This window comes from Polistes canadensis, unplaced genomic scaffold (assembly GCF_001313835.1).
Source record: "Polistes canadensis isolate GaletaPanama2010 unplaced genomic scaffold, ASM131383v1 scaffold_140, whole genome shotgun sequence".
Lineage (NCBI taxonomy): Eukaryota > Metazoa > Arthropoda > Insecta > Hymenoptera > Vespidae > Polistes > Polistes canadensis.
Window position 1 is genome coordinate 338417 of NW_014569687.1, and position 25640 is coordinate 364056.

A 25640-nucleotide genomic window follows, 5' to 3' on the forward strand; every position below is an offset into this window, starting at 1 on the left:
CAATCAAGAGTCGTAGATGATAAAGAACAGCTCTTAAAATTTTTATTTTTCACTCGTTGGTATTCAATTTGTCACAAAAGTACCAAATTATATTTTGTTTGTATTCGTACATCGATTTTTTCGAACAATAAAGAGTAATACATCTAAAGAAACCGATTAGAATCTATGTAAGAAGCTTTATATCATAAAAAGTGAACGAAGAAAATAAACGTATGATAAACATATGAATATCATGAAGCATCATGAATTAAAATAAACTTATAAAAAATATGAACTCGAACGGTGTTCAACTTGACTTTTTTTTTTTTTTATTTTTCTTAAGATCTCCAAGAGAAGATCTAAATTTTTGTAATTAATTAATTAATGAACGAGAAATCTTTGTATCATCGAAAACAATGGAATGATTTTTTTTTTTAAAAGCATCCGCAAAAAATTTAAGTAAATTTAAATGATAGAATAAAGTCAGCTCAAACGTAGAAACTAATTACGCGCGCACAATTAGTGAAATATGATAATGCGCATGCGCGGAAATATAGTACCCGATGCTAGCGCTATATGCGGAAAGAGAACAAACGAACTTCGATAATCTACTAACGCGCGAAGAATTTAAATTTCGATAGGTTCGAACTGCAATAAACCTTGCATATCGCAAGAGGACTTATTGTTAGCCGAATTATTAGAAACATTTCCATCGGTTACGTTACTTTTTTGTCCAACAATTGTAGTGGATATTAATGACGTAGTTATTACATTGGGAGATGATGAATCGATGACGGATGGGACCGTTAATGTAGGAATTGCGGTTATTGTTGTTGTTGTTGGTGGTAACTGGGAAACGGAAACTGATATGGATTTGATAAGATTAACGGTGGATGATGTTTCTCCGTGTTGGGGTAAGGATTTTCGTCTTTTCAAGCTTTCATTACGCTGCCGTTGATCACTTTGACGTTTCTCGATTTTGCTTTTGTTGTTGTTGTTAGGTTTCTTCAACTGGGACACCTGTCGAAGCCGAAATATGAGTAAAGGAGGTTCTTCGTGAGAGTTTTTTTTACAGATCGAGGTATATATCGTCAAAATTGAATTTTTTGTATAATATAAAAAAAAAAGCACCATCGAGAGATTGACGACTGATATTAAGTGAAAATTTTCACATATCACCCCTATATGAAATTATAATAATAAAAAATTAAGTTATCATCCCTTTGCTTTTTCTCTTTCTTTTTGCTCGAAGATACAAATGAAATCTAATAAGAAGACAGACACGCGATAGATGATCCCGTCACATATACAAATACGCGCGCGTGCGCGTGTGTGTGTGTACGTGTGCATACTAATTAGTGTTTCTCTTCTTTTCTTTTCCGTGATTAGACAAAATTCAAAATGCATGTATGTGCACGTGCGCGCATATACAAATTATTTTCATACGTATGATTTAATTATTTTTATTATTAATATTATATTATCATTATTATTATTATATTGATATTACTTATTTATTTATTATTATCGTTATTATTATATTATATTACTTATTTATTTATTATTATTATCATTTTTATTATTAACTATCTTATATTTTTTTAAACGGAGACAGAAATTTGCAATCAAAAGGATTCTCGAAGACGTACGAATTATTTTTTTTCGTTTGCTTTTCCATTGATTTTTTGTGGTTCTTCCTTTCATAATTAAAAAAAATAATTAATATGAAAAATTAATAAAACTCAAAATACAGTAGATAAAATAATATTGAAATTATGAACGCAATAATCCGAAATATCGTGTGTTTCTCGTTAATAGATTAAAACGAGATAAAAAAAGGCCTAAAAATAAAAATAGACAGATCCGTATGTTTAAAATTTCAAAATTTGACTACGTCGCTGCCAAATAATAATAGAATCCTGAGCCCAGAGAAGTATATACGACGTTTTAGGGTAGGAATGCCAGTTTTAAAACGACTGGTGGTCGTTCCAACGACGATAGAAATGACTTCGAGAGAAATTTGATCACCGTGCGCTTGAAATTCTATTTAAAATTATAATCCACGAATATGGCGATTTTTCAGTCATGCGATTCAAAGATATCAGTTCTGCGCATGCCCCATTATGAACTTGCCCTATCAAATATCTTTTAATAAAAAATAAACCTTTTTTTAAATTCCTAAATTAAAACAATCGAATAATATATGGAATTTCTCGCCATTTTTTTTTTTTTAAATAAACCAAAAATGCCTAAATTGTTTTTGTAAATTTTGAAATAATTCGTTCTCGAAAGCTTTGTTTTATAATCCTTCAATGATATTAAATCTTTGAATCCTTCTTTTTTTTTTAATCTTTGGTGCTCCATTTTCTTTTCTTTTCATTTTATTTTCAATTTTATTTTTATTTGGATTACTTCATATCCCACAAATCCGTGATATTATAATAAGTATTATACACTCGCATGTACGAACACATACACGCATGCACGCACGCACGCACGCACGCGGATAAAAAGAACGAGAACGTGGGTGTGCATACATTTTTTTTCTTTTTCTGTTTTGTTCTTTTTTTTCGTTTACACACGTTTACTCTTATTTTTCATCTTTCTTTAACTCTCGAAAAAATTTGTTTCTATTTTTTTTTTTTCTCAACAGATATTTCTCCATTTAATCGAAATAACGAAAGATTCTCATATGAAACAGGAAACAACAAAATAATAGATCGATACGATAGAAGTGAACTGAAAGATAAAATTAACCCTTAACGGTACACACCACCTATTTTTTTATTCCTTTTCTTTTTTAATATTTATAATAATATGTAAACAAAAGACATGGGGAAATATTGTTTAAATTTTAACAAATTATTCATGAATTATCAAAATATTCGTATAATTACATATCATTAGTGTAATTACTTTTGAACCATTAAGGGTTAATAAACAAAGGTCTGGGATTTGATGAAACAAGAAACTTAGAAATAATTAAATATTTGTAGGAAAAAAAAAAAAAGATAAAATTGGACAACTTTAGGTCCGCATTTTGTTGGTGAGTAGAACGAGCGGAAGTAATTAAATCGATGGTTTGTGTGCATTGGTAATGATGGTACTAATTAATCATAATAAGAATAATCTTAATAATAAGTATAATGATAATATAATCGTAGCAGAGCAGCAGTGATAATAATAATAATAATAATAATAATAATAATAATAATAATAATAATAACCAATAATAATNATAATAATAATATGAATCATAAGAATAATAATAATAATAATAATAATAATAACTAATATAATAATAATGATGATATTAATAACTATATTAATAATAATAATAATAATAATAATAATGACGATAGGAATTCGCATAATTGTTAAAATAAAAAAACAATAAAAGATAATTGAAAAGAGAAAAAGAACGAAGGATTATGTTCGCCATTATAAATTGTGGGTAGAAGGAGGAGGAGGATGAGGAGGAGATGGAGGAATATTGTAATGAAAATTACCACAACAACGAAGATGACAATGATCAATCATGGATCATGATGATAATAATAATAATAATGACGATGACGTTATGATAATAATAATAATAAGAGTTAATTAATAAACGTATTAACGGTAGAATTTTCATACTTATGGCATGACATATTATAATATTAGTGCGAGCCGCAATTTTTCACGTAAAACACGGGGGAAAGTTCTGTACAAGTGTTTTTGAATTATTTGTTAATTTTTTTCTTTTTTTTTTTTTTTTCCTTTTTTTTTTCTTCCTTTCTCACTCGCGCACACACACATTTTCTCGCATACACACGTGTACGTTATTACATTCGACGATCAAACTGTTGTTGCACATACATACAAACACTCACACATACTTGTATTCTCTCTCTCTCTTTCTCTCTCTCTTTCTTTCTCTCTTTCCCTCTTTCTCTCTCTCTCTCTCTCTCTCTCATTCGTATTGAGTTTATAATATTTTTCTAACACCATGCAAAGTGTGTATGGTATCAAATCTTTTATTATTATCTCTCTGCATACTTTTATTACAAAGCCAAATCGATGATGATAATTATTAACGTGAATTAATTGTTTTGCTCGTGTGGGCATTTATGTATGTATATATGTATGTTTTGTGTACATATTTATCATTTTAATTAGAATCATTTGTTTGTGTTGTTGTTAATGTTGGCCATAATGTAGGTATGAAAACCCTACGTAATAATAGCAGTAATAATGATATAATAACAATAGTGAGAATTTAGAGAACTCACTAAATATTATATATAAACGTAGATGTGTGTATGTGTATGTGTGTGTTTGTTGTGTGTGGGACTTATCGGCAAACCACCATTTCTTTCTTTCTTTTTTTTCTTTCTTTTTTTTTCTTCTTTCTTCACATGATACTATGTATATATTTTATTTATTTATATATATATATAATATCTAAACCAAGAATCGCCGATTACCACCAACTGCACAAACGCCTGTAAAACAGCAAACGAAACATCCAAGCTATATTCTAACAGTCAACTTCTTCTTCTTCTTCTTCTTCTTCTTCTTCATCATCATCATCATATTAATTTTTTCCTTCTTATTCTTATTTTCATCTTGGATCTTTTGACCTCTCGTCCTCTACTTATTTATGTGAATAAAAAGAACAGTTTTCGATAGAGATAACTAATGGTCATATATAAACTGTGTCGTCCCAATCTTGCCTGTTATGCGAATAGTTTCAATAATATTTCCATTTGTGTTATCTGTCTTTCTCTCTGTTTCTAATTTTTCCCCTTGCATATTACCTTTTTTTATTAAATAATTAATTAAGTAATCAATCAATCAATAAATCAATCAATCAAATAATCGATTAATTAATTAATTATTTAGTTTATTTTATTTATATTAATTTTTTTCCCCCTTTCCTCTTTTCACCTTCACCGTCGTCCTTCTTCTCCTCCACTCTCTCTCTCTCTCTCTCCCCCACTGTCTCTCTCTTTACCGTATTTTTTTTCTTAGTGGTTTTTTTTGTCGTTATATTTATTTATTTTTTTTATTTTTTTTTTTATCTCAATAGTTTTTACTTCTTTCACTAGACACAATTCAACATATAGAAAGTTTTATCACTATTATTTTTTTTTAATTAAGTAATTAATTTTAATTAATATATTTATATCATTTAATAATTATTATTATTATCTTAAAGCTGTCTAAGGACTCGCTGCGTGGCAGGAGTATGTGAGTTATTCTTTTCATTTCTTTTCATTTTTCCTCATATCTTATCTTCCTTTCCCAACTTTTTGAAATCCTGTGTTCTCTTGTCTCTATCTCTTTTCTTTCTTCCCATTGTTTTTATCCTCCTATCTTTCTTTTCTTGATTTTCTTCCTCCTCTCTCTCTCTCGCTCTTTCTCTCTCTCTTCCTTTTCTTTTGTTTTTAACGTTAATTCGCAGATATAGCACATATTTGTCATTCGTTTTGCGACTCGATCATTGTATCTCATCACCAGTCACATTAAGTCAATTATTAAATATGAAATTCAATTTATAAAATGATCGATAAATTTCTATCGAATCTAATAAAACATATTTAACTTTAAATATATAAATATCTATATATGGTATCACAAATTTATCACAATATCACAAGTTTTCTTTTTTTTATTCAATATGTTTTTCAATGTATTTTACTAAAAGAAAAATTAATTTATTGCATAATTCACACATTTAATAATTAATTTAATTACATGTGAATTTTGCAATATATTAATTTTTTTACTCTGACCACAATTTAGTCACTGGTAATAATTCAGGATGTATTTATCCTAAATCATTGTTCTTTATGTTTAGAATGAAATAAAATCAAAAGATTAATATTGGAAACTTCAAACGAACGTTCATCGTCGATTGAAAGTATTTCGATTAATTAAAATATTTTTCTACAATAATGTATAATAAACATATATTCTTTTTTCTACTATTTGTTATAGAAAAATTAGAATCATTATAATTGAGTAATAGTAATCAATAATGATGATGATCATTAAACAATGATCGATAGATCGCAAGAATGGCAAATAAATCTTCTTATTCTCGCTTATTTAACGTGTATTTGCTTGCCTCTTATATATTTATGTATGTTTCTTTTCTCCTGTGTGTGTTTTCTTTTTTATGTATTTACGTGTGTTAAATATTTAAATGTTTTTTTAATCTGTCGCGTGTAAATGTATGCGTGTGTTAGTGTATTATAATTCAAGTATATTATATGTAAAGTTAATTAATTCATTTGTTTTTCATTTCTGTTCTTTCAGGTTTGTCTTCCTCTGTTTCATTCTTTATTAGTTATTATTATTATTATTATTAATATTATTAATTTTTTTTTTTTTTAATAGTTAGGTACGTTCGTAGTCGTCCTCAATTATTATTATTATTATTTATTTTTTATTTTTTTTTTTTTTTAATAACGTGTTCCTCATTTTCATTTTAATTTGTTTGCTCTTTATGCATTTCGCATAAAACGATTTCAATTGTGTTTGCGTTTATAAATTTTCTTTTTTTTTTTATTAATTTTTTGTTTGTATTTGTATATGTATTTGTGTCTGTTTTTTTAGTAGTCACCATAGTGTTTACGTGCGTCACTTATTTATATTTCCTTAATTATCTACTACTTTGTGATGCTTTGTAATTTGTAACTTGTAATAGATCACAATATGTCATACCGTTTGTCCCATCGGTGAAACGATTATTTCTTGATCTTCTTGTTCATATCTTTCTTCTTCCTTTTCTCTCTATTTTTTTATATATATGTTTTTTTCATTATTATGCAATCGTTTCCCCGATTGGAACACTTTTCCTTATTATTTTTACACGGACACACTAATATCATGCTCTTCTTGTGCCTTTTAATCGGTTTTAGTTCGACAATCCTCTTCTTCTTTTCCTTACTATTATAAATCATTTTATACATAAAAAATAGAAACAAAAAGAAATTAAAATAACTAAATTAAAAGAAATATTAGATTATTTTGAAAATTTATAAAACGTTGAGATTTAGATGCGATCATCAGAAATATATTTAATATTCTTATTTATAAACAATTAATATAAATTATATGAATAAAAATAATTAACAAAAAAATAAACTGAAATAAGATAAAAATAGAAATAAATTTAATATCGAAGAGAGGATCGGAACTTTTTCTTATCGACGTTCCTTACATTCTCTAAGATTTTTCTTTTTTTACTTATTAGTTTTTTCATTTTCTTAATCGTCGTTGTTATTGTTGCCGTCATTTTTATTTACCCCTTTTCTTTTTCTTTATCCATTTTTTTTCTTTCTTAGCGCCATACACGTTCCAAATTTTATCACTTTTTTTTTTTTTTACTTATCTTTTCTTTCATCATTAATCTCTCTTTTCTCTATTCGTGATTCATATTTTTCTCGTTTTAATTATTTTATTTTACTTTTATTTACTTTTTTTTCTTTTTTTTTTCTTTTGTAAATATCGTCAAGATCCTATGTGCTAAGTAAAAATTCAGACCAGCCGAAATAGTTGATTTTATAGAATGAAGAAATGCAGAAAAGAAAAAGAAACGCCATTTTATATATTCAAATATAAATATCTCAAAGACGGATAGAATATTATTTTCGTTTTAATCCTTGTTGCAACAAAATTAAATCAAACTTTGCATTAATTTCTTCTGTCCTTTTTGTTTTGTTTTTCTTTCTTTCTTTCTCCTCTTCTCTCTTTCTTTCTTTCTTTCTTTCTTTCACTTCCCAATCATTATTTTTGTTCTTCATTTTGTCGATAACATGCGTTGATAATTAAACACGATATTTTTATGGGGCGTGTCTCTTTCTCTCTTTAATAATAATAATAACTATAATATATATAATTGTTATAATAATATATAATAATAATATTATAATAATAATAATAATAATATAATAATAATAATAATAAATAGTTCTTTATGATATAATATGGCGCAGTATATTTTTTTTTTTGTCGCAAAATTTTCATCAAATACACACGCCCGTTCTTTTTTTTTTTTCTTTTTTTGTTAATCGCGCTTCTGTCGCATTTTATCCGCCATTTTTTTTCTTTCGCACCAGTGCGAAAGATAAAGGTTTTATTATTTTTTACTTTTTTATCTTTATTTATTTATTTATTTATTTATTTATTTATTTAAATTTATTTATTTTTATTTTCATTTTATTTATTCTTTTCTCTGTTTCTTTTCATCATTTTTTTTGGTGTTTTGCGATTCGAGTTCTATCACGAGATGTGAATGAAATGATCGATCATTCTCTATCTTTCTTTCTCGTTCTAATTCATTCTTCTTGATATTAGCATAATCAAAGCGTATTTTAAAGGTTTTCTTATTAATTAGAGAAAACTCTTTATTTTAATCTCAATGTTCTTCATTCTCTGTTTCTGTCTACTTCTTTTCAAGTTATTTTCACATTCTGGCACCAGGTCATTCACATTTATTTCTATATATATATAAATATGTATACGTGTATGTGACGTATACATATATCCATATATGTCTAATTACATACGTACACATATACGTATACATAGATAAATATATGTTTCCGTTTAATGCATTTCCTAGCCATTCGTATTATATATTCACTATCATCGTTCTACCTAATCCCGTATAGAAAAGAAAAAGGACCCAAACTATTGCAAGTCAGCAACAAGGAGATCATTATTTCCACTCGATAGATTTTGTTTTTTTTTCTCCAATACGCATGTTATCTGAATGATTACAGTTGTTTGGGTCCACGGGACATTGGCATTTCGTTAGACAATTATACAGTTATATAGATTCTATATAAATACCTAATATGCATTCGTATAATACATACCTCCTAATATACCATTTTGTGTTTTTATTTTTTATTTCTATTTTATTTCATTTTATTTTATTTTTATTTTATGTTTTTTTGTTTAGAACCTCGTTAACTAAACGAGACGTAACTACATACGATCACACATTCTCACTTTTTCCTTTACACACATAACACATTCTTTTCATAGTTTTCATTCATTCATTCATTCATTCATTCACTCAGTCAGTCATCCTATCTTTCTCTCTTTTTTTTTTTTATTATCACGTTACATACACAAATACGCACACATACATACAGCAGGACACATACATATGTATATTGTTAATCATTTCACGAATACTTCGGGAACGTTTTCTCTTTCTTTCCTTTTTTTTTTGTTCCCGATATTTCTTCTCAATTCTAATCTTAACTGATTTCACGTGTGTGTGTGTGTGTGTGTGTTCGTTTCTGGTTACATGGTTTTTATGTGGTATGCAAATATTTTATTAGATTTCGTATTTATCATCTCTTTCATAGGGTTACGTCGAATTTTGTGTTTACTTATGTGTTGTACATCCTATGTTTACATTATTTATTTATGTCCGGCATATTGATGTGATGTAAGCGTGATGTAAAGTTGCCCTTCTTCTTCTTTCTTGTGCTTCCAAAATTCTCCTTTTCTTTATCTTTAGTCTTCATTTTCATCTTTTTCTCCTTCTTTTTCGCTATCTTCTTCTTCTTCTTCTTACTGATTTTCTCTCATAAAAGCGCATATTAATAACAAACGCACACGCTTTACGTATAACATTTGCATCGCGCGCCATTTTCTTGTTTTTTTTCTTTATTTATTCATTTAATTTAATTTAATTTAATTTAATTTAATTTATTAATTAATTTATCCCTTAATTTATTCCTTGTATGTGAAATGAATGTAAAGAACTAAGAGAAAAGATTTCTTTTTTTCTATTATTATAATAATAATTATTATATAATTATTAGTATTATTATTATTTTCTTTTAATTTATTTTGTAAACATAGAAAATCACGCAAATAATAAGAAACAAAATCAACGATGAAGAAGATGATGAAGAAGAAGAAGAAGAAGAAGTAGTAAAAGAAGAAGAATAAAAGAAAGAAAAAATAAAAACAGACGTGAAAGGAACAAATTTATAACGTAAAATTGTTTGTTTGTTTTTTTTTTTATATAATATACACATATTAATTAGGATTCTTATATCCGGCTAATCAATCATTATTATTATGATTTTTTAAATTTCCATCCTATGTGTTATATATTATTAATTCATAATTATTTTTTAATTAGAGACAAGTCGCGCGCACACGCTCAGTTTATAAACGAATATGCACAAGAAGATGCGTGTTTAATTGTGTGTGTGTATGTATATTTCGCACGTGTGTATGTAGACGGTAAAGATTTTCTCATTTATTATTTTTTTGTTTTATTTTAATGCATTTTTTTTTTTTTTAATGTATATGTATGTTTGTTTGTAATTCTTCTTCTTCTTTTTCTTTTTCGAAGGGGTGAGATAGGTGAAACGAATTTTTCGTTTATTCGATCATTTTACTTTTTTTTTTTTTTTTTTCTTTTTATTTGTTTGCAATAAGATTTTAAAGAGCATTTTTCTCGTCCTTTTCTTTTTTTTATTTAAACAGTCTCAGAGTTGTTTTCGACTATATTATTATTTTTTTCTTCTTCTTCTTCTTTTTCATATTCTATGACGCAAAACAAGTGGTCTCGGTATTCTCTTCTTTCTTTTCTAATATTTTTTTCACATCTTTTTTTTTCTTTTTTTTACATATACTATTCATATATCACCGACGATCTTCCCCTTCATTTTCTTCCTTCTTTCTTTCTTTTTTTTTTTCTTTTCTTATCATCTATCGTGATTATTATGACCGATCACACCATTCACCATTTACTTCCGCGAATATAATCGTTAATATAACAACTATTTTTATTTATAAATTCTGAACGATCAAATTCAATTATAACGTGATTTCCACTACGATTCATTTCCTCTTATATATGTTGTCTTTGATAAAACCATAATTTCGTTAAATATTAATAAAATATTATCTTTGTTAATTTTTTTTATTTAATTTTGGTAATCTCATTATTTGTATTTATTAATCCTGCTTTGCAAGGCTTTTTACGTAGCCTTAAATTAATTTATTTAAAAGCACTGAAGAAAATTTCAAAGAAAAAAAAATAAAGGAATAAAAGAGAGAAAGAGAACAAAAAAAAAAACAAAAAATAAAGAAAAACGTTAGCAAAATATGAAAAGAAAGTACACGTATGTATGAGGAAATGAACGGTAGTATTCATAACGTTAATCGATAGTAGCTCGTATCCCATTCGAGGACATCGTGCAATAATTATACTCTCGTTTCTCCCACCGTCTGTCTCTTTCGTACATTTTACTTACTTATCTTTTTCTTCTTTTTCTTCTCCTTCACCTTTTCCACCTCCTCATTATCTTCCATTTTTATAATTTTCTTTTTACTCGCACGAGCAACAGTAACTCGTTTCGTTTATTTTTAACCATAGAGATGATATTTGTTTTGTATATTTCTTTCTTTCTTTCTTTCCCTTTCCTTCTCTTTTTTATACTATTTTTTCCTTTTTTTTATGCCTTTTCGTACATCTTTTTATTCTTCCTTTTTTTAAATTCCACTTTATTATCTCTCTTTCTTTTTTTTTTTTAAATCATTTTACTTTCCATTCATTTCATTTCATAMCCCCCGCCGTACCTACCAACCAAGTTTGTTACCTTTATTTTTATTTTATTGATATTTTTTAGTATTTTCTTGGACTCTGTCGTTTTTGTTGTTATTCTTAATTTTCATGTTGTACTTTTCACGCAGAAAAAGGATTGGATTTATTCGATTAAAACATGGTCACCACTCTTCCTAATATACATCTGATTTTTTCATGTATATAACACTCCAACACTGATTGATGATAATATTAATTTTTGTTTTTTCTTCATTTGAAATAATCTTTTTTGTTTTGTTTGTTTTTCTTATTGTGTAATCTCGTTTTTATAATTATGTATGTATAGATATATAGATATATATATATATATATACACACATATATATATATATATATCCATATACATACATACATATATATAATATGTATATATATATATATTATATATATATATTTATTTATATGTGAGGACCAACCTCATTGTTTTCGCGAATTGTTTAAAAGGCGAATAACGATGAGACGATTTTTCGGTTTACGGTGGCGGTGGTAATGATGATGATAACGACGATAATGACGATAACGATGATAACGACGATAACGACATTAATGATGATTAATTATTAACTATGAAACGTGTTGTAATTGTTGTTGTAGTAGTAGTAGTTGTTGTTGTTGTTGTTATTGTTGATGTCGATGCCGATGTCGATGAAAATGGCGATGACGATGGCATAGACTCTGATAAGTTTCTTTAGTTCGCTTAATAAATGTCTTGACAAAACGAGTTACGATTATAATTCCAATGTTCGAGTTAAATTAAAGCCTTTTTCACTTGATTAAGGGTGAGTCTAAATTTGGATTGGGGTTAGGCTGTTGCGAGGTCGAAGATGGTGATGGTACCTGTGCCACTACCGAGCCTTTCCCTTCTGAAAGAACATTCCCACCGCTTCCACCGCTCCCACCGCTCATACCACCAACGCCAACCCCTGCTCCTCCACCTTCTTGCATTTTCTCGCAGTAATCCGCAAATATATCACGGAAACGCGCCCATGACTTCTCCGGCACGGTTATCGCTGTTCGAAAGTTCGTTTTGACCTGAAAATTATTTATTTATCAATTAATAGATTTAATAGAGAAATAAATAAATACAAAAATATACAGAATGGGTCCTAAAGTTTCTTAATAATTTCTTAATTTATTTCTGCTTTTGGTAACTAATTTTGTTTTTAAAATGATCAAACTACAACATAGGCTTCTTCCTTATTGGAAAAAAATATTTATTAGTCTAAGAGATCTTGGAATAGAGATTAATATTTTGATTATTATATAGTTAGGCCAGAAGTTAGTTGGTAATTTAAAATTACTTACTTCTTTTTAACATTAATTTACTTAAATGAGAGATAAAACTATTAATGTTGGGTGTTATGGAGGATCAACTTACCTCAGAAATTCTCATATAGATACCACGATTATTTTGACCTATATCAAAATAAAAATTCTTCCCCTCAACACGCATGTAGCGGCCATCAGGTAGATCACCTTTAAAGCCTCCGTCATCGGTACCAAATTCTTCCAGAAGATCCGTCAACGCGTCACGAAACTCGATCATACCTTGCGCAGGTATCGCAATCTGCGTCCTAGGTCCTCCCCGTGTTATCGTTTGTGATACCTAAATAACAATTATAGTATTTAATACAAAATTAAGTTTTTTTACAACTTACATTTCTTTTTTCTCAAAACCAACAAAAAATGTCGTCACTTGTTTCGTGTTTCTTCTTTGCATTCATTCAAGAAGACATGTTCACACATTAATATTTTGTATCTTACGATAAGATTTGCAAAGATTGAGAGTTTAATCGTAAACACCGTGAACGGTACATACAGTGTGACTCACCCGCAGGAAACGACCACGAGAATTTTCCTTGAGATCCAGGTAATACCGCCTGTTGTCCTTGACCATCATTTCTGATTTCAATTTTCCATCGTCCGGCACATTTTCCGGATTAGGTGGACCTAATATTTTTATTTTCGGTTTTGAATTTTTGTTTGTTCGTTTATTTATTTGTAATTCGATTAATTGACAATAAAATGAAGGATAATAAAGGGGTTTTAATTACTACACGTTATGCCAATTAATTTGTCTCACCTAACGATGCATAATAGTCGCTAAACGTTGACAGATGGTTCCGAAACTCGAATGCTGTGCTGAGTGCTAGATATATTTGACTTCTTCTTCCGTCCGCTCCGATCTACGATTAATCGGATCAAATATTTCAATGTTTTGAAATGTTGTTATCGATAATACATGGCTGGATTGAAAAGTTTTCTGAACTATGACATAAAAAAAACTTTTATTCTTCTTTTTTGTTCAAAAAATTATAGACGAGGTGGCTCATGATTTCTCAACTTGCCCTTTACGACAGGTTGTGCTTGATAAAAGTTCCTAGATAATGTTTATTTATAAAAACAATTACTATTTTTATTTAATGCAAAATTACGAATCTAAGAATGTTAGGCTCACTTTACATATATAGAAATTTTTTTCAAAAGTGAATATAAATATACCTCGGCTACTTTGATAAATCTTCCGCGTCTATTTTGCTTCACGTCAAGGTAGAATCGTTTGCTTTGTATTTGCAACATTTTGGTCGCCAGCTCCTGCTCATTTTGCTGACTTTGTTGACCTGGAAAAGAAACCCGTGGTCACTCGTTCGTAAAAATTAAAGCGAACGCACAACAACAAAAATTATACGTCTAAAAAAACCAACAAAAGAAAAAACGTGGTCAGGAGAAATGGATAGCGGGGATGGGGTGGGGGTGTCTGACCTGCGTTAAAAGAAACCACACATATTATTCATCGATATATCTAAGAAAAATATTCAAAAAAAGAAAAAAAAACAAGAAAAAGAAAAAAAACTAAAAACCCGTTGATTTTCTTAAGAAAAATTTTTCCTGATAAAAGGCAACTTGCCTTACGTTCAAAGAATCCCATCATATCGAACACGGACTCGTCATTCGTGCCCATTTTCTTGATAAATAAGAAGATAACGATCGCGAGTAAAACCGTAGAAATGGACAAAGGGTGGGAGAGGAGTAAGACGAGGAAGTGGGGATGGTGGTAGTAAAAAATCTCTAGGGACATTCGTTGAAACGTTAGGACAGGTTTATCTCTTTTTTTCGTATATTAACTGAGATTCGACGAATCATCCTAAAGCTAAGGGGTGTCGGAAAACGTTTTTGATAGAAAAAAAAAAGGTCGGAAAGGGGCTTGTGAAGAAGAAAAAAAAAAGAAAAGAATTTTGAATAGATCACACGGAAGAGAACGCAGCGGCAGGCAGCATCCTCTTTGGGATGGAACAAGAGTAGTAACTTTGGCGTAACGGTGGAACGATGTTGCGAGTCCTCTTCGATCAATAACAGCTGCATCAGAGAGAGAGGTTGTTGACCTCTTTGGTGTACCCCACTACCGACCAGATATACCCCCACCCTTTTGCCTTTTCTCTTTTTTTATTATTATTACTATCTTTTTATATATATATATATATATATAACCACATATGCAGATATATTTCTCTTGTAGCATACACCGGAAATCTCTTATCCTCTGCTTATTCTAGAAAATCAGAATTAGAAGATTCCGATTCGTTGTTTCTAACGCGAAAGGAACTAGAACCTTTTCTTTATATATTTATTTTTCTTCTTTTTACCTAGCCTATCTACAATTGCCTTGAATTATAAACACATATACGTTCTGATTCTTCTTTATAGGAAAAAATATTCTAAGAAAAAATCAAATTATATAGAGAAAAACTAATATTGTGGTCCGTTCCCAAATAGAGAAAATAAGATAAATATATATGCTACAATCCAATATCCTTTTATTATTCCTCTTAATCTAAGAAATGTGAAATAATCCCCTATTTAATAATTGCACGCTATACTAATAGATTATCGAGCCTAAATTCACGCGTAAATATATAATATTAATTTGAGATATATTTTATTATAGACGGAATAACGATAATCTGTATATTAATAAAAGAAAGATTGACGGTGAGAGAAAATTTGAAAATGTTAGAATATCTGGACCATAGGAAAAAGGGTCCTGGGAAGATCGATCGTGGCCGTCGTCCCCAGTTGAGATCCTCTCTGCTGCGCGAAATGCGCCTTCTATGATCGATCTAAAACCTTAAGAGTTTCTCTCTCTCTCTCTCTCTCTCTCTCCCCCTCCCTAGTTCTACTTCCCCCTCTAAGCACTACGTACTGGATTGTTGCAACCTGCCCGGAATCGGGACTGGGCTGAGGTCGCCTTGAAAGATCCTGCTCTTGAACATCCTGACGATGCTTTGGTAATCCATACACCTGTACATTCTAAGCGACACCTTCCCGAATTTTTTTCTTTCTTTCTTTCTTCTTCTCCTCCTCCTCCTTCTCTTCCTCCTTGTCTTCTTCTTCTTACACCTCCTTCCTTATTTCTTCTTTTTCTTCTCTTTTGTTTTCTTTCTTTCTCCCTTTTCAACAATTATTTTAATTATTTATTATTTTCTCTCTTTCTCTCTCTCACACGTCCTTGATATCTTTTTATACAAACTTTCCCATCTCGCCAAGGATAAATTATCTCTCCTAAGAGATATATATTCTCTTCTTCTTCTTTTTTTTTTCTTTCTCTACCCTTCTCTCTCTTTCAATCAGTTTCATCAATCGGGGGGAACCAAACGTTAACCATGAGAGACGTGTGTCTTCCTCGGACACAATCGATATGTGTCAGAACATTCTTCCTCTTAATATCTTTCTTTTCGTTATCGTTTTCTATTCTTCTCTAACAATTTACCAGTACTATTACTGTTGCTATTATTATTATTAGTAGTAGTAGTAGTATTATTATTGTTGGTGTTGTTGGCGTTGTTACTATTTCTATTACTCCTCCTTCTACTACTACTATTACTATTACTTTTACTACTTCTACTACTACTACTACTACTACTACTACTACTACTACTACTACTACTACTATTACTACTACCACTACTACTATTTTTTCTTTTTACTATCTTCTTCTCTCCGATGCATGACACAGAGCAAAAATTTTGACTGAACCGAATATTCTCGGAGGAACGCACATTACGTTGGCAAATTACGATCGAATCCATCGAGTTTTCTTTCTATTTTTCTTCTCTTCTTTTTTTCTTACTATTTATCTTCAATTTTCAACCATGACTACGCCGCCATTGCTTTCCCATTACGAATCCGTCCGCCGTCATTATTCTGCTAAAGTAATTATACTCAAGAGAAATTTCTTCTTCATCCATTATTTTTGTTCATACTTTCTTCTCTATTATTACGATAACCAACCAGCACCATTTTCTCTTCTCTTCTCTTCCTTTTTCATCTCGTAGCTCCTCCTCCTACCTCTCTTTTTTGACTACAACTCCTAAGTCACCATTTATTATCATGAAACTAATTGATCCTCAGATACGACAACAAGATAATAGTCCTTTTCGTTCATCTATAAATTAAATGTTCGTTCCTTTTCAATTAGCTACCATCATCTCGTTCCGTTCCATCAAACACTTTGCCAATTGACATGTTTGTATATGTGTCCTTTGTTTCTTTCCTTTTTTTAATATGAGAGAGAGAGAAGATATATGTTTTATATTCAATTCCTTGTTTTGTATTTCCCCAAATTTTCTTGAATTACTATTCGAAGGACTCTTACAAGAGCTCGTGTCTTCTCTCTTTCATATTTTCTAGCTTCGTTTTATCGCGGCGTAGAAAATTATCGGTTAAAATATATTTCAAAATGTCAGGTGAATTTTGTTTTTTTTCCTGATTTTTATAACAAATAGAATCAACACCTCGACGTTTTATCTTTTCTTTTCAAAATATCAAATTAATATATATATCTATATCTATATATATATGTATATATGTGTCTGTATATATATACATATATATATATATATATATAAAACAACACGACGTGGACCGAAAATACGCGTATGGTAGACTACGAGGAAAACGATCGGAACGAGTGCATTGATCTCTGCGCCTGGAGCGCGACTCGCGGCGCTGCACCGACCTGCCTCAATGCGAACTGCATATTTCTCTCTCCCTTCCTCCCTACCCTAATCCTCCCTCTCTCCCCTATGCCGCTTCTCCTTTCTTATACCAATCGCGTCTGCCCCCGCAACTTCACCTCCGCCACCTCCGCCACCTCCACCACTATCCTCGATTCCATATTACCTACCCCACGCACCCCAACCACCATACACCCTTGATTTTCTAACATAAGACAAGGACCCAGACTAGCCACCTCAACTTTATCCTCAACCTCAACCTCATCCTCATCGTCGTCATTTTTTTCAACCGTGTAATCAATACATTTATAGAGGACTATCTACTAGCTTAGGAATTTTTTCTTTTTTCCTTTTTTTTATCCTCTCCTCCTTTTGTTTTTTTTCAAATTGACCCATTAAATCACCACGTCACGATCAAAGTCTACTAAATTGTGTCGAGAGAGTGAGAACTTGTCACCGGTCGCGAGTGTTCCCCTCCACCACCACCACCATCACCACCGACCTGTTCTACGACGACAACTAACGACAACACTTTTACGTTTTTTTCTTCTAATAAATTTGCACAATTAATTTACACATCGATACGATGTATTTATGTAAAACAAGAAGATAGATAAGTGATGTTGTGATAGAGATATACGTGGAGCAAATCCTAACGCGTTTAAATTGTTGCAATTAGAAAAGTACTAATAGAACAGTCGTTCCCAAAAACTTGGACATACAACTTGGAACTTGGGTTATAATTTCGTCATATTTAAATCAGTAATTAAACGATGTGATGAGTTGTGTATTGAATATATAATGAACATCACAATTGAAATTATTTCTATGAACAAATGCAAATCATTCGCAATATATAAATATAAATAATTTTTCGAGTTATTTTTTGAAGAAAAACTACTTCTGTATTACTCTTATATATACGCGTTTGAAACTACGTAATCTAAATCAACGAAAGTAACGTTTATTTACGAAAATTTGTATTTTTTGAAGTTATTTACACGGACGATGGATTGAAAAGTTTTAAGCTTGAACAGAAATAAAAGAACTTTTATTTTTAAATAAAAATCAGTTCAACCGTAAAGAAAATGGTTTACAATGTTAAACTGAAAACTTTTTCAATCCACGCATGTTTCGTTATTAATATTTTAACGTAATTTGTTTCTAATACAACAAATTAAATGTATAATAATGGTGATAATAATAATAATAATAATAATAATAATAATTTTAAAAAAGCAAAGAAAAAAAAGTTAATTCGGTAGAAGGAGCGAAATGAGCGATAAAAATAAATAAGCTCAAACCGGTACGTGGCTCCGTATCGCCATTGTTATACGCTCCTGATTTCGATATATCACGTGACGTCGTTTGTGTCAGCTACCTTCGGGGCACCAGTACTGTATCTTGTCCATTATGTCGCCCCAGGTATTCTTCACCGGATTCCGCCCAACCTCGCCCTGCGAAATCTCCACGATTTCTCCCATCCTCATTGTAACTGGTGTGGTTGTTGTTGTCTTGATTTATTTTTCCTTTATTTTCTATTTTTATAAGTGCCTCCTTTTTATTCTTCTTCTTATTCTTCAGAATAAAAAATCTCTCCCCGTGGCTCGTATTCTTCTTTTCCGCCGGTAAATTTTCTTCGACCACATATCACAAGAGATTTGACTTCACTCTCGATAACGTCAAGCACGGCATAGCGACAAACGATGAAATTAAACGAATAACGTCGGGTTTTATTGTTCTCTCTCTTTTTCTTTCTTAGAACGAAGAAAATCAAAAGTCACACAAAGGTATAAAAGAAAAAAAAAAAAAAAATAGAAAGAAAGAAAGAAAGAAAGAAAGAAAGAAGAGATCGATCTGTTCTCACAGTTTTTAAACACGTCTTTATAGCAAATAGAATAGTCAATGAAAAAAGAGCAGGTTAATGAAACGTCGAAATTGAATTTAGTCTTAATTCCGAGAAACAACAACAACAACAACAACAACAATAACACTTAACAACGCGGTCGAAGGAAGACATAACGCGTACTAAACGTGCGTACACAATGATCATGACGACGATGACGTCTACGACGACGACGACGACGCAAGGAGAAATCGTACGTATTTACATGCATACGTGTTTATTCTCTCTTTCTTTCTTTCTTTCTTTTTGTGCTTCTCTGTTTTCTCTTCGATCAGTCTCGCGATACAATCCCGGGAACTTTGGGGTGACTCAACAGGCAGTGACGATGACAACGACGACGACGACGAATAAGAATAAGAAGAAAAAAAAAAAAAGAAGAAAAGCCGATGACGACAATAACAGCAATAACTTTAGTAGGAAAGAAAGAGAAGAGTAGTTCTGGCAGTAAAATAACTCGTCAGTCTGCTGGTGTTGGTCGTTGACTTGACTGATATCTTTGGTACGCGGTGCATCGGTAGACTTCGGGTCCGGCTTTACCATCCAAAGATAAAAAGTGCGTTTGCCGTTTAACAAATCGTCGAGAAGGAACGTTCACTAAACGATACGAATACACCGCTACCGTCGACCACCACCGCTTCTCCACTCTTCTTCTCCTACAATTCTACTAAGTAACTTTTTAGCAGAATCTAAGCTGATAAAAACAACTTTACTAAGAAACAACACAATTTCAACAAGTCCCTCCTTCTCGGTAGGTCGACGGAATCGTACTAACGGCATATTCACCGTACGCGATCTAACACATCACTACTACTTTTTTCTTCTTACGAAAGACTACTATACATGATTTTTCCTTTCCCCGTCGTCCTCGTTCTTGTTATTCTTGTCGTTACTAATATTATTGTTATCGTTATTGTTGTTATTAATATTATTATTATTATTATTATAACAATTTGAATAATGAAAATTAAACATATCGACGAACAAATACGAGAAATCATAAAACCGGGAGAATGACGAACCGGTCATTCACGGAGCCCGCCGTCATGCCGATGGAATGCGCGCATCCATGATGTTCACGTTTGCACCGACCAATCAGGCGCAACCCAGTACCGGCTTCTGCGTCTGCCGGCCAACGCTCGCCACGTGATTTCGCGCTTTGAACCACGTGATCTGCTCTTCTTTCCCCCCACCCACCCCCGCTCTCTTCTTACCTAGCTCTACCACTCGCTCACTCTTTCTCTCTCTCTCTCTCTCTCTCCCTCTCTCTCTGTTCGTTACCGCCGCCGACTGCGGCGACGGTGATGGCGACGCGCGCTTCGCGACGCGACCGCGTGACGTCACGCACAGCTGACTGTGCTAGAGTACGCCGATGGTTTACCGTTTCTCTCCTTTTCCTATCGCCACTTTACTATCTCTCTTTCTCTTTCTTTCTTTCTCTCTCTCACTCTCTCTCTCTCTTTCCTTCTCTCTTTCTCCCTCGCTCATTGTTCATGCGCCTTTACTAGAACCCCCCCCCCCACAATACCCCCCACTCCCTTCACAATGCGAGCCTCCCATCGTTTTCATACGGGTAACTCTCTTTTTCCTTCCACCCTTCTCTTCTACCCTTTTCCTTTCCTTTTCCATCCTCATCGCTATGTAATGTTGAATAGTATATAATTTTATCTTTTAACGTCTTCCAAAATTAAATTTGATATTTATAAATTAATAATACAAAATTTCGTATTAGTGAGTATAACAATACACACACCAAGAAGTGGTGAAACGGTAAACGAGAATAGAAAGCAATCAAATGATACGCCTAGTCTCTCAAAATTACCTAATTTGTAATTTAGGTCATAGTAAAATGTGGATACGAAATACAGATCTCTCTTTTTCCCTCTCACTCACTCACTCACTCACTCACTCTCTATGCCAGTGTCGTTTCTCTACATAACCTAACCACACGTCCCACACGTTTGACTGCATAATAAGGATTCTTCGATTTATCGTACGAATCGAAGAATTCCTAGTTTTTTATCTTTAAACTATTCCAATGTCTTTCATAACCAGTGATCTTTATATATTTTAAAAATTTCGTAACAACTCGACGATCGTTAAATGTAATATTTTAGAGAAAATGTAAAAATAATAAAAAAAAAAAAAAACCATTTGTCTCGCTCGTATATTATTTCACGATTTCTCACACACCTACATAGAGATATATATACATATACATATATGTCGTATTAGCTCATAGTGTGAAGAATTCTGAGTTGGCGAAATACCAAAACGATAAAACAAACTTCACCAGAAAAAATTACCATTTTGAAAAATGTTACTAATCAACGGAATATTTATCACACCTACGTAAAATCTGTATGTGCGCGCGCGTACGAGATTCAAAGTATACCGTAACGATTGAGCAGTAACAAGGAAAACATTTTGTTTTTTTTGTATTCATACTAATTTCAATTGAATATAAAAGTTGTCCACTAAGTCAATATGCGGTTTCTTTACTTATTATTAGATAAAAAACGCACGAAATTATTGGACAATCTATTATTTTACAAGAAAAACTCTTTTCTCTTCATCGATAGAAAACTAAACTATGCGCGTGTGTATTAATATATGCATATATTAATCGAGAAAAGTTAGTTTTAACTCGAGAGAAGAGCTCACGTTTCAACAAATACTCCTTTATGTATATTTCTGCTAATTTAAGAACGATTTACTCACCGGAGTCAAAGTCAGCTCCTCCAGCATCCATGCCACCTGGATTTCCATACTCTGCCGAAAAAAAGAGAGAGAGAGAACAAAATAAAAAACTATCGTTAGAAATAAACGATCGTGGAAAATCGTTCGAGAAATGATTTGTATGTGTGCGTATAGATCATCGGAGAGATAGGAAGATAATAATTTCATTTTTAACTAGATTTTACTTAAATTTATCTTTGTCGAGATATATATAAGCAAAATAAAACAAAACAAAACAATATAGAAAAATATAAACAAATATCTCCGACAATCCTTGGAAAAATGAAAATATTTATCCTTATGTAATTTAATATGCGAATTTGATCGAAAGATTGACAGAAATAATAATAATAATAATAATAATAATAATAACATCAAATAAAATACAAAATTAAAAGGAATCGAATTTATCGATCGAGATTTGTATTGTGTTTCATGAGAAAAAAATCGATCATGATTCTCTTTTCTTGATCCTTTTAAAATGATCGAGGATAAGTCGAAGGGGGAATAGAGACAACACGTGCGAGATTTACTCGAGTCCGTTGGTCGTCGTTGTCGTGTCGTGTCGGTCGTCGTCGTCGTCGTCGCTTCACCGTCGCTAGACGACGTCGACTTTGGGAAGGCGCGCGCGCATCCTAACCCCTCTGTCATTCCTCAGCTAACCTAAGAAGTAGTGTCATGCTCATCGCAACTCTTTCTTTTTCTCTCTCTCTTTTTCTTTCTTTCTTTCTCTTTCTCTTTCTCCCTTCTTTCTGATGTCAGCATGCGCGCGCGCGCGCGCTCCTACGCGATTTACATAGCAGATCCTCGTCGAGAGGTTACATCACGTTTACTCGTCCGTACGAAACGACGAATATCCATAAAGGATATCGTCGTCGTGTCATCGCGTCGTCACATCACCGAACTGCATGTGCCAACGTGTATGCATGTACAATATGCGTTACACATATTATATACATACAAACATACACACATACACACACACAACACACACACACACACGCTTACACATTCTCTCTCTCGTATGAAGAATAATCAAAGAATTTTCAATGGAAATCGATTTAAACGTAGCTAATGGTTGATGAGTAGTAGATGATGGTGATGGTGATGATGATGATGATGTTGATGATGATGATGAAGAAGATAATAATTATTATTATGATGGAGATGATGATGATGATGATGACGATAATGATGACATGATGATGTTGATCATGTTGATGACGACAACGACGGAATTGACGACGATAATGACGACCAAAGGAAAAGAAGCGCCGCGGATAGAGGGGGAAGTAGGAGGTATCCCCCTTGGCCGTTGCGTGTGCTCGGCCATCTTGAATCCTTGTTGCCGTAGAAAAATCGTATTTTTCATGATAATTCTTCATAGAATTGGTTCGTTGGTTATTACCTTCTTGGAGAAGTGAAGGAAGAAAAAACGCTCGAGATTCGCTCGCGCGCATTTTTAACGAGAGAGAGAGAGAGAGAGAAAGAGAGAGAGAGAGAGAGAGAGAGAAAGATATAGAGAAATAGATAGATAGATAGATAAAGAGAAAGACAGAGAGAGCGAGAAATACGGAAGAGGGAGGAAGGGAAGGGAAGAGAACGCGTGGTGAGAAAGAGAGAGAGAAAGAGAGAGAATGAGCGCCTCTCTTGCTCGTTTAACCGGAGGCGCCTCCGCACGGCAGAGCACGGGGCTCGAGGCACCACACGACGAGATGTCGGCTCGCGCGGATCTGCGACACGAAAAGAGAGATTCCCCCTCCCCTTAGCTGTCGAGGCTTCCGCGTCGGTGGCGCGGCACCGATCTAACGGCGTTTACCACGCGGATACGTGCTTCGACTCCTCCTTACTTTGTGGCTGATCGTCCAGGCTCTCCCGATCGGACATTTCTCCTCTCGCGCTCCTTTTTTTGCTCGGTTCCACGCGTCGTCGTTCTCGCGATGTCTTCCTTGTTAGCAGCAGCAACAGCAGCAGCAGCAGCGGCGGCAGCGGCAGCAGCAGCAACAGACCCCTGTACGATCTAAAAGCACGCACGCACAGCCAGATTTCCTCCTTGCGGCGCTACCCCGACGTTATCACCGTGCACACATACACATACACACCAAGCAACCAACCGACCGACCGACCGACCGACCGATCCGACCAACCAACCAACCAACCAACTCGGCCAATCCAGCACACACCACTTGCGAATTTTCCACTTCTTTACACACCACGACCCGACCGCCGACCGACCGACCGTCCGTCCGTCCACGGCACCAGTCGTCACCACCACCACCACCACCACCACCTCATCCACATCCACCACCTCCACCACCGCGACGACGGCGACGACGACGACGACGACAGCGAAGACGCAAACGACGACGACAACTACTACTAACTACTAACACCACCACAACGACAGCACTGCCACCTCCACATCCACCTCCACCTCCTCCCCCTCCCCTCCGCCACCAACACCACACACACACACTCGTTCGTCCGTTCGTTCGTCGTTCGCCTACCCGCCGAGCTGCCTGCTTGCCAGCCTGTCTCCTGCTTGCGTGCCTGCCAGCCTGCCTGCTTGCCTACCCACTCGCTCTCGCTAACTCGCGGTTTGTTCGCGCTCTCTTGACCGTTCCACGTTCGCTTCTCGCTCGCTTCTCGCTCTCGCCAGAAACCACCAATCCCCTCTCTTCTTTCCGATACAATCTGCGCGAAAGAGAGAGAGCGAGACAAAGAGAACCAAATTTCGGGAAGGAGAGAAGAGAGCGAGCGAGTGAGTGAGAGGAAAAAACTGTAACGTGCTCTCTCTCTCTCTCTCTTTCTCTCTCTCTCTTTCGCGCATCTACTCTACGCGAATCTGTACGACTCCTCTTAATTGAACGACGTGTCTATCTTTTCCTTTCTTCGACATATATATATATACATATATATATACATATATATTATGCGCGCGTACCCATTTCTGAAAGAAAAATTTCTTTTTCTTTGGCACAATCCAAAATTCTCTCTATCTCTCTTTCTCTCTTATTCCGGCGTCGAATTTGATTATCACCGAGTATTTTGCTAACGTATCCTATCGTACCGTCTTCTGTCTCGTTTCGTCTCGTCCTTCTTGTCATGTCACGTCACTTCACTTAGCTTGCCCTCTATTGGTCGAGCTACGTATCATTTTAACTTCAACGGTATAGATAGTTACACTTTTATCCGTCAAACGTCGCTACTAATCGCTAAATCTTTCTTTTTTTTCGTATAACGGCACGGTTCTTAAGTGACCGGCAATATTATTTATGCCAATTCATAATCGACCAATTGCATTTCTCCGTTATGAAAGCCAATCAAACGCGGGCATTTTTCATTGGCAACCATGGAGCCTATATATAGC

General features: G+C 33.1%; 1 protein-coding gene across 10 annotated transcripts; it reads right to left on the minus strand.

The window, feature by feature from the left end:
- Positions 1–17: 17 nt before the first annotated feature.
- On the minus strand, positions 18–25384 carry LOC106788483 (transcriptional activator protein Pur-beta). 10 transcript variants are annotated; one of them, XM_014751768.1, is made up of 8 exons: positions 24121–25206; positions 22253–22303; positions 14117–14235; positions 13698–13800; positions 13434–13564; positions 12993–13220; positions 12452–12646; positions 18–999 (listed from the first exon to the last, which is right to left on the minus strand). In XM_014751768.1, the coding sequence occupies exons 1-8, from the start codon at positions 24155–24157 to the stop codon at positions 607–609; spliced, it is 1257 nt and encodes a 418-aa protein (XP_014607254.1). In that variant the 5' UTR covers positions 24158–25206; the 3' UTR covers positions 18–606. The 10 variants fall into 10 exon arrangements, with proteins under 10 accessions (XP_014607254.1, XP_014607252.1, XP_014607248.1 ...); XM_014751766.1 differs by lacking the exon at positions 24121–25206 and adding an exon at positions 23679–23765; XM_014751762.1 differs by lacking the exon at positions 24121–25206 and adding an exon at positions 22804–23227.
- Positions 25385–25640: the final 256 nt, after the last annotated feature.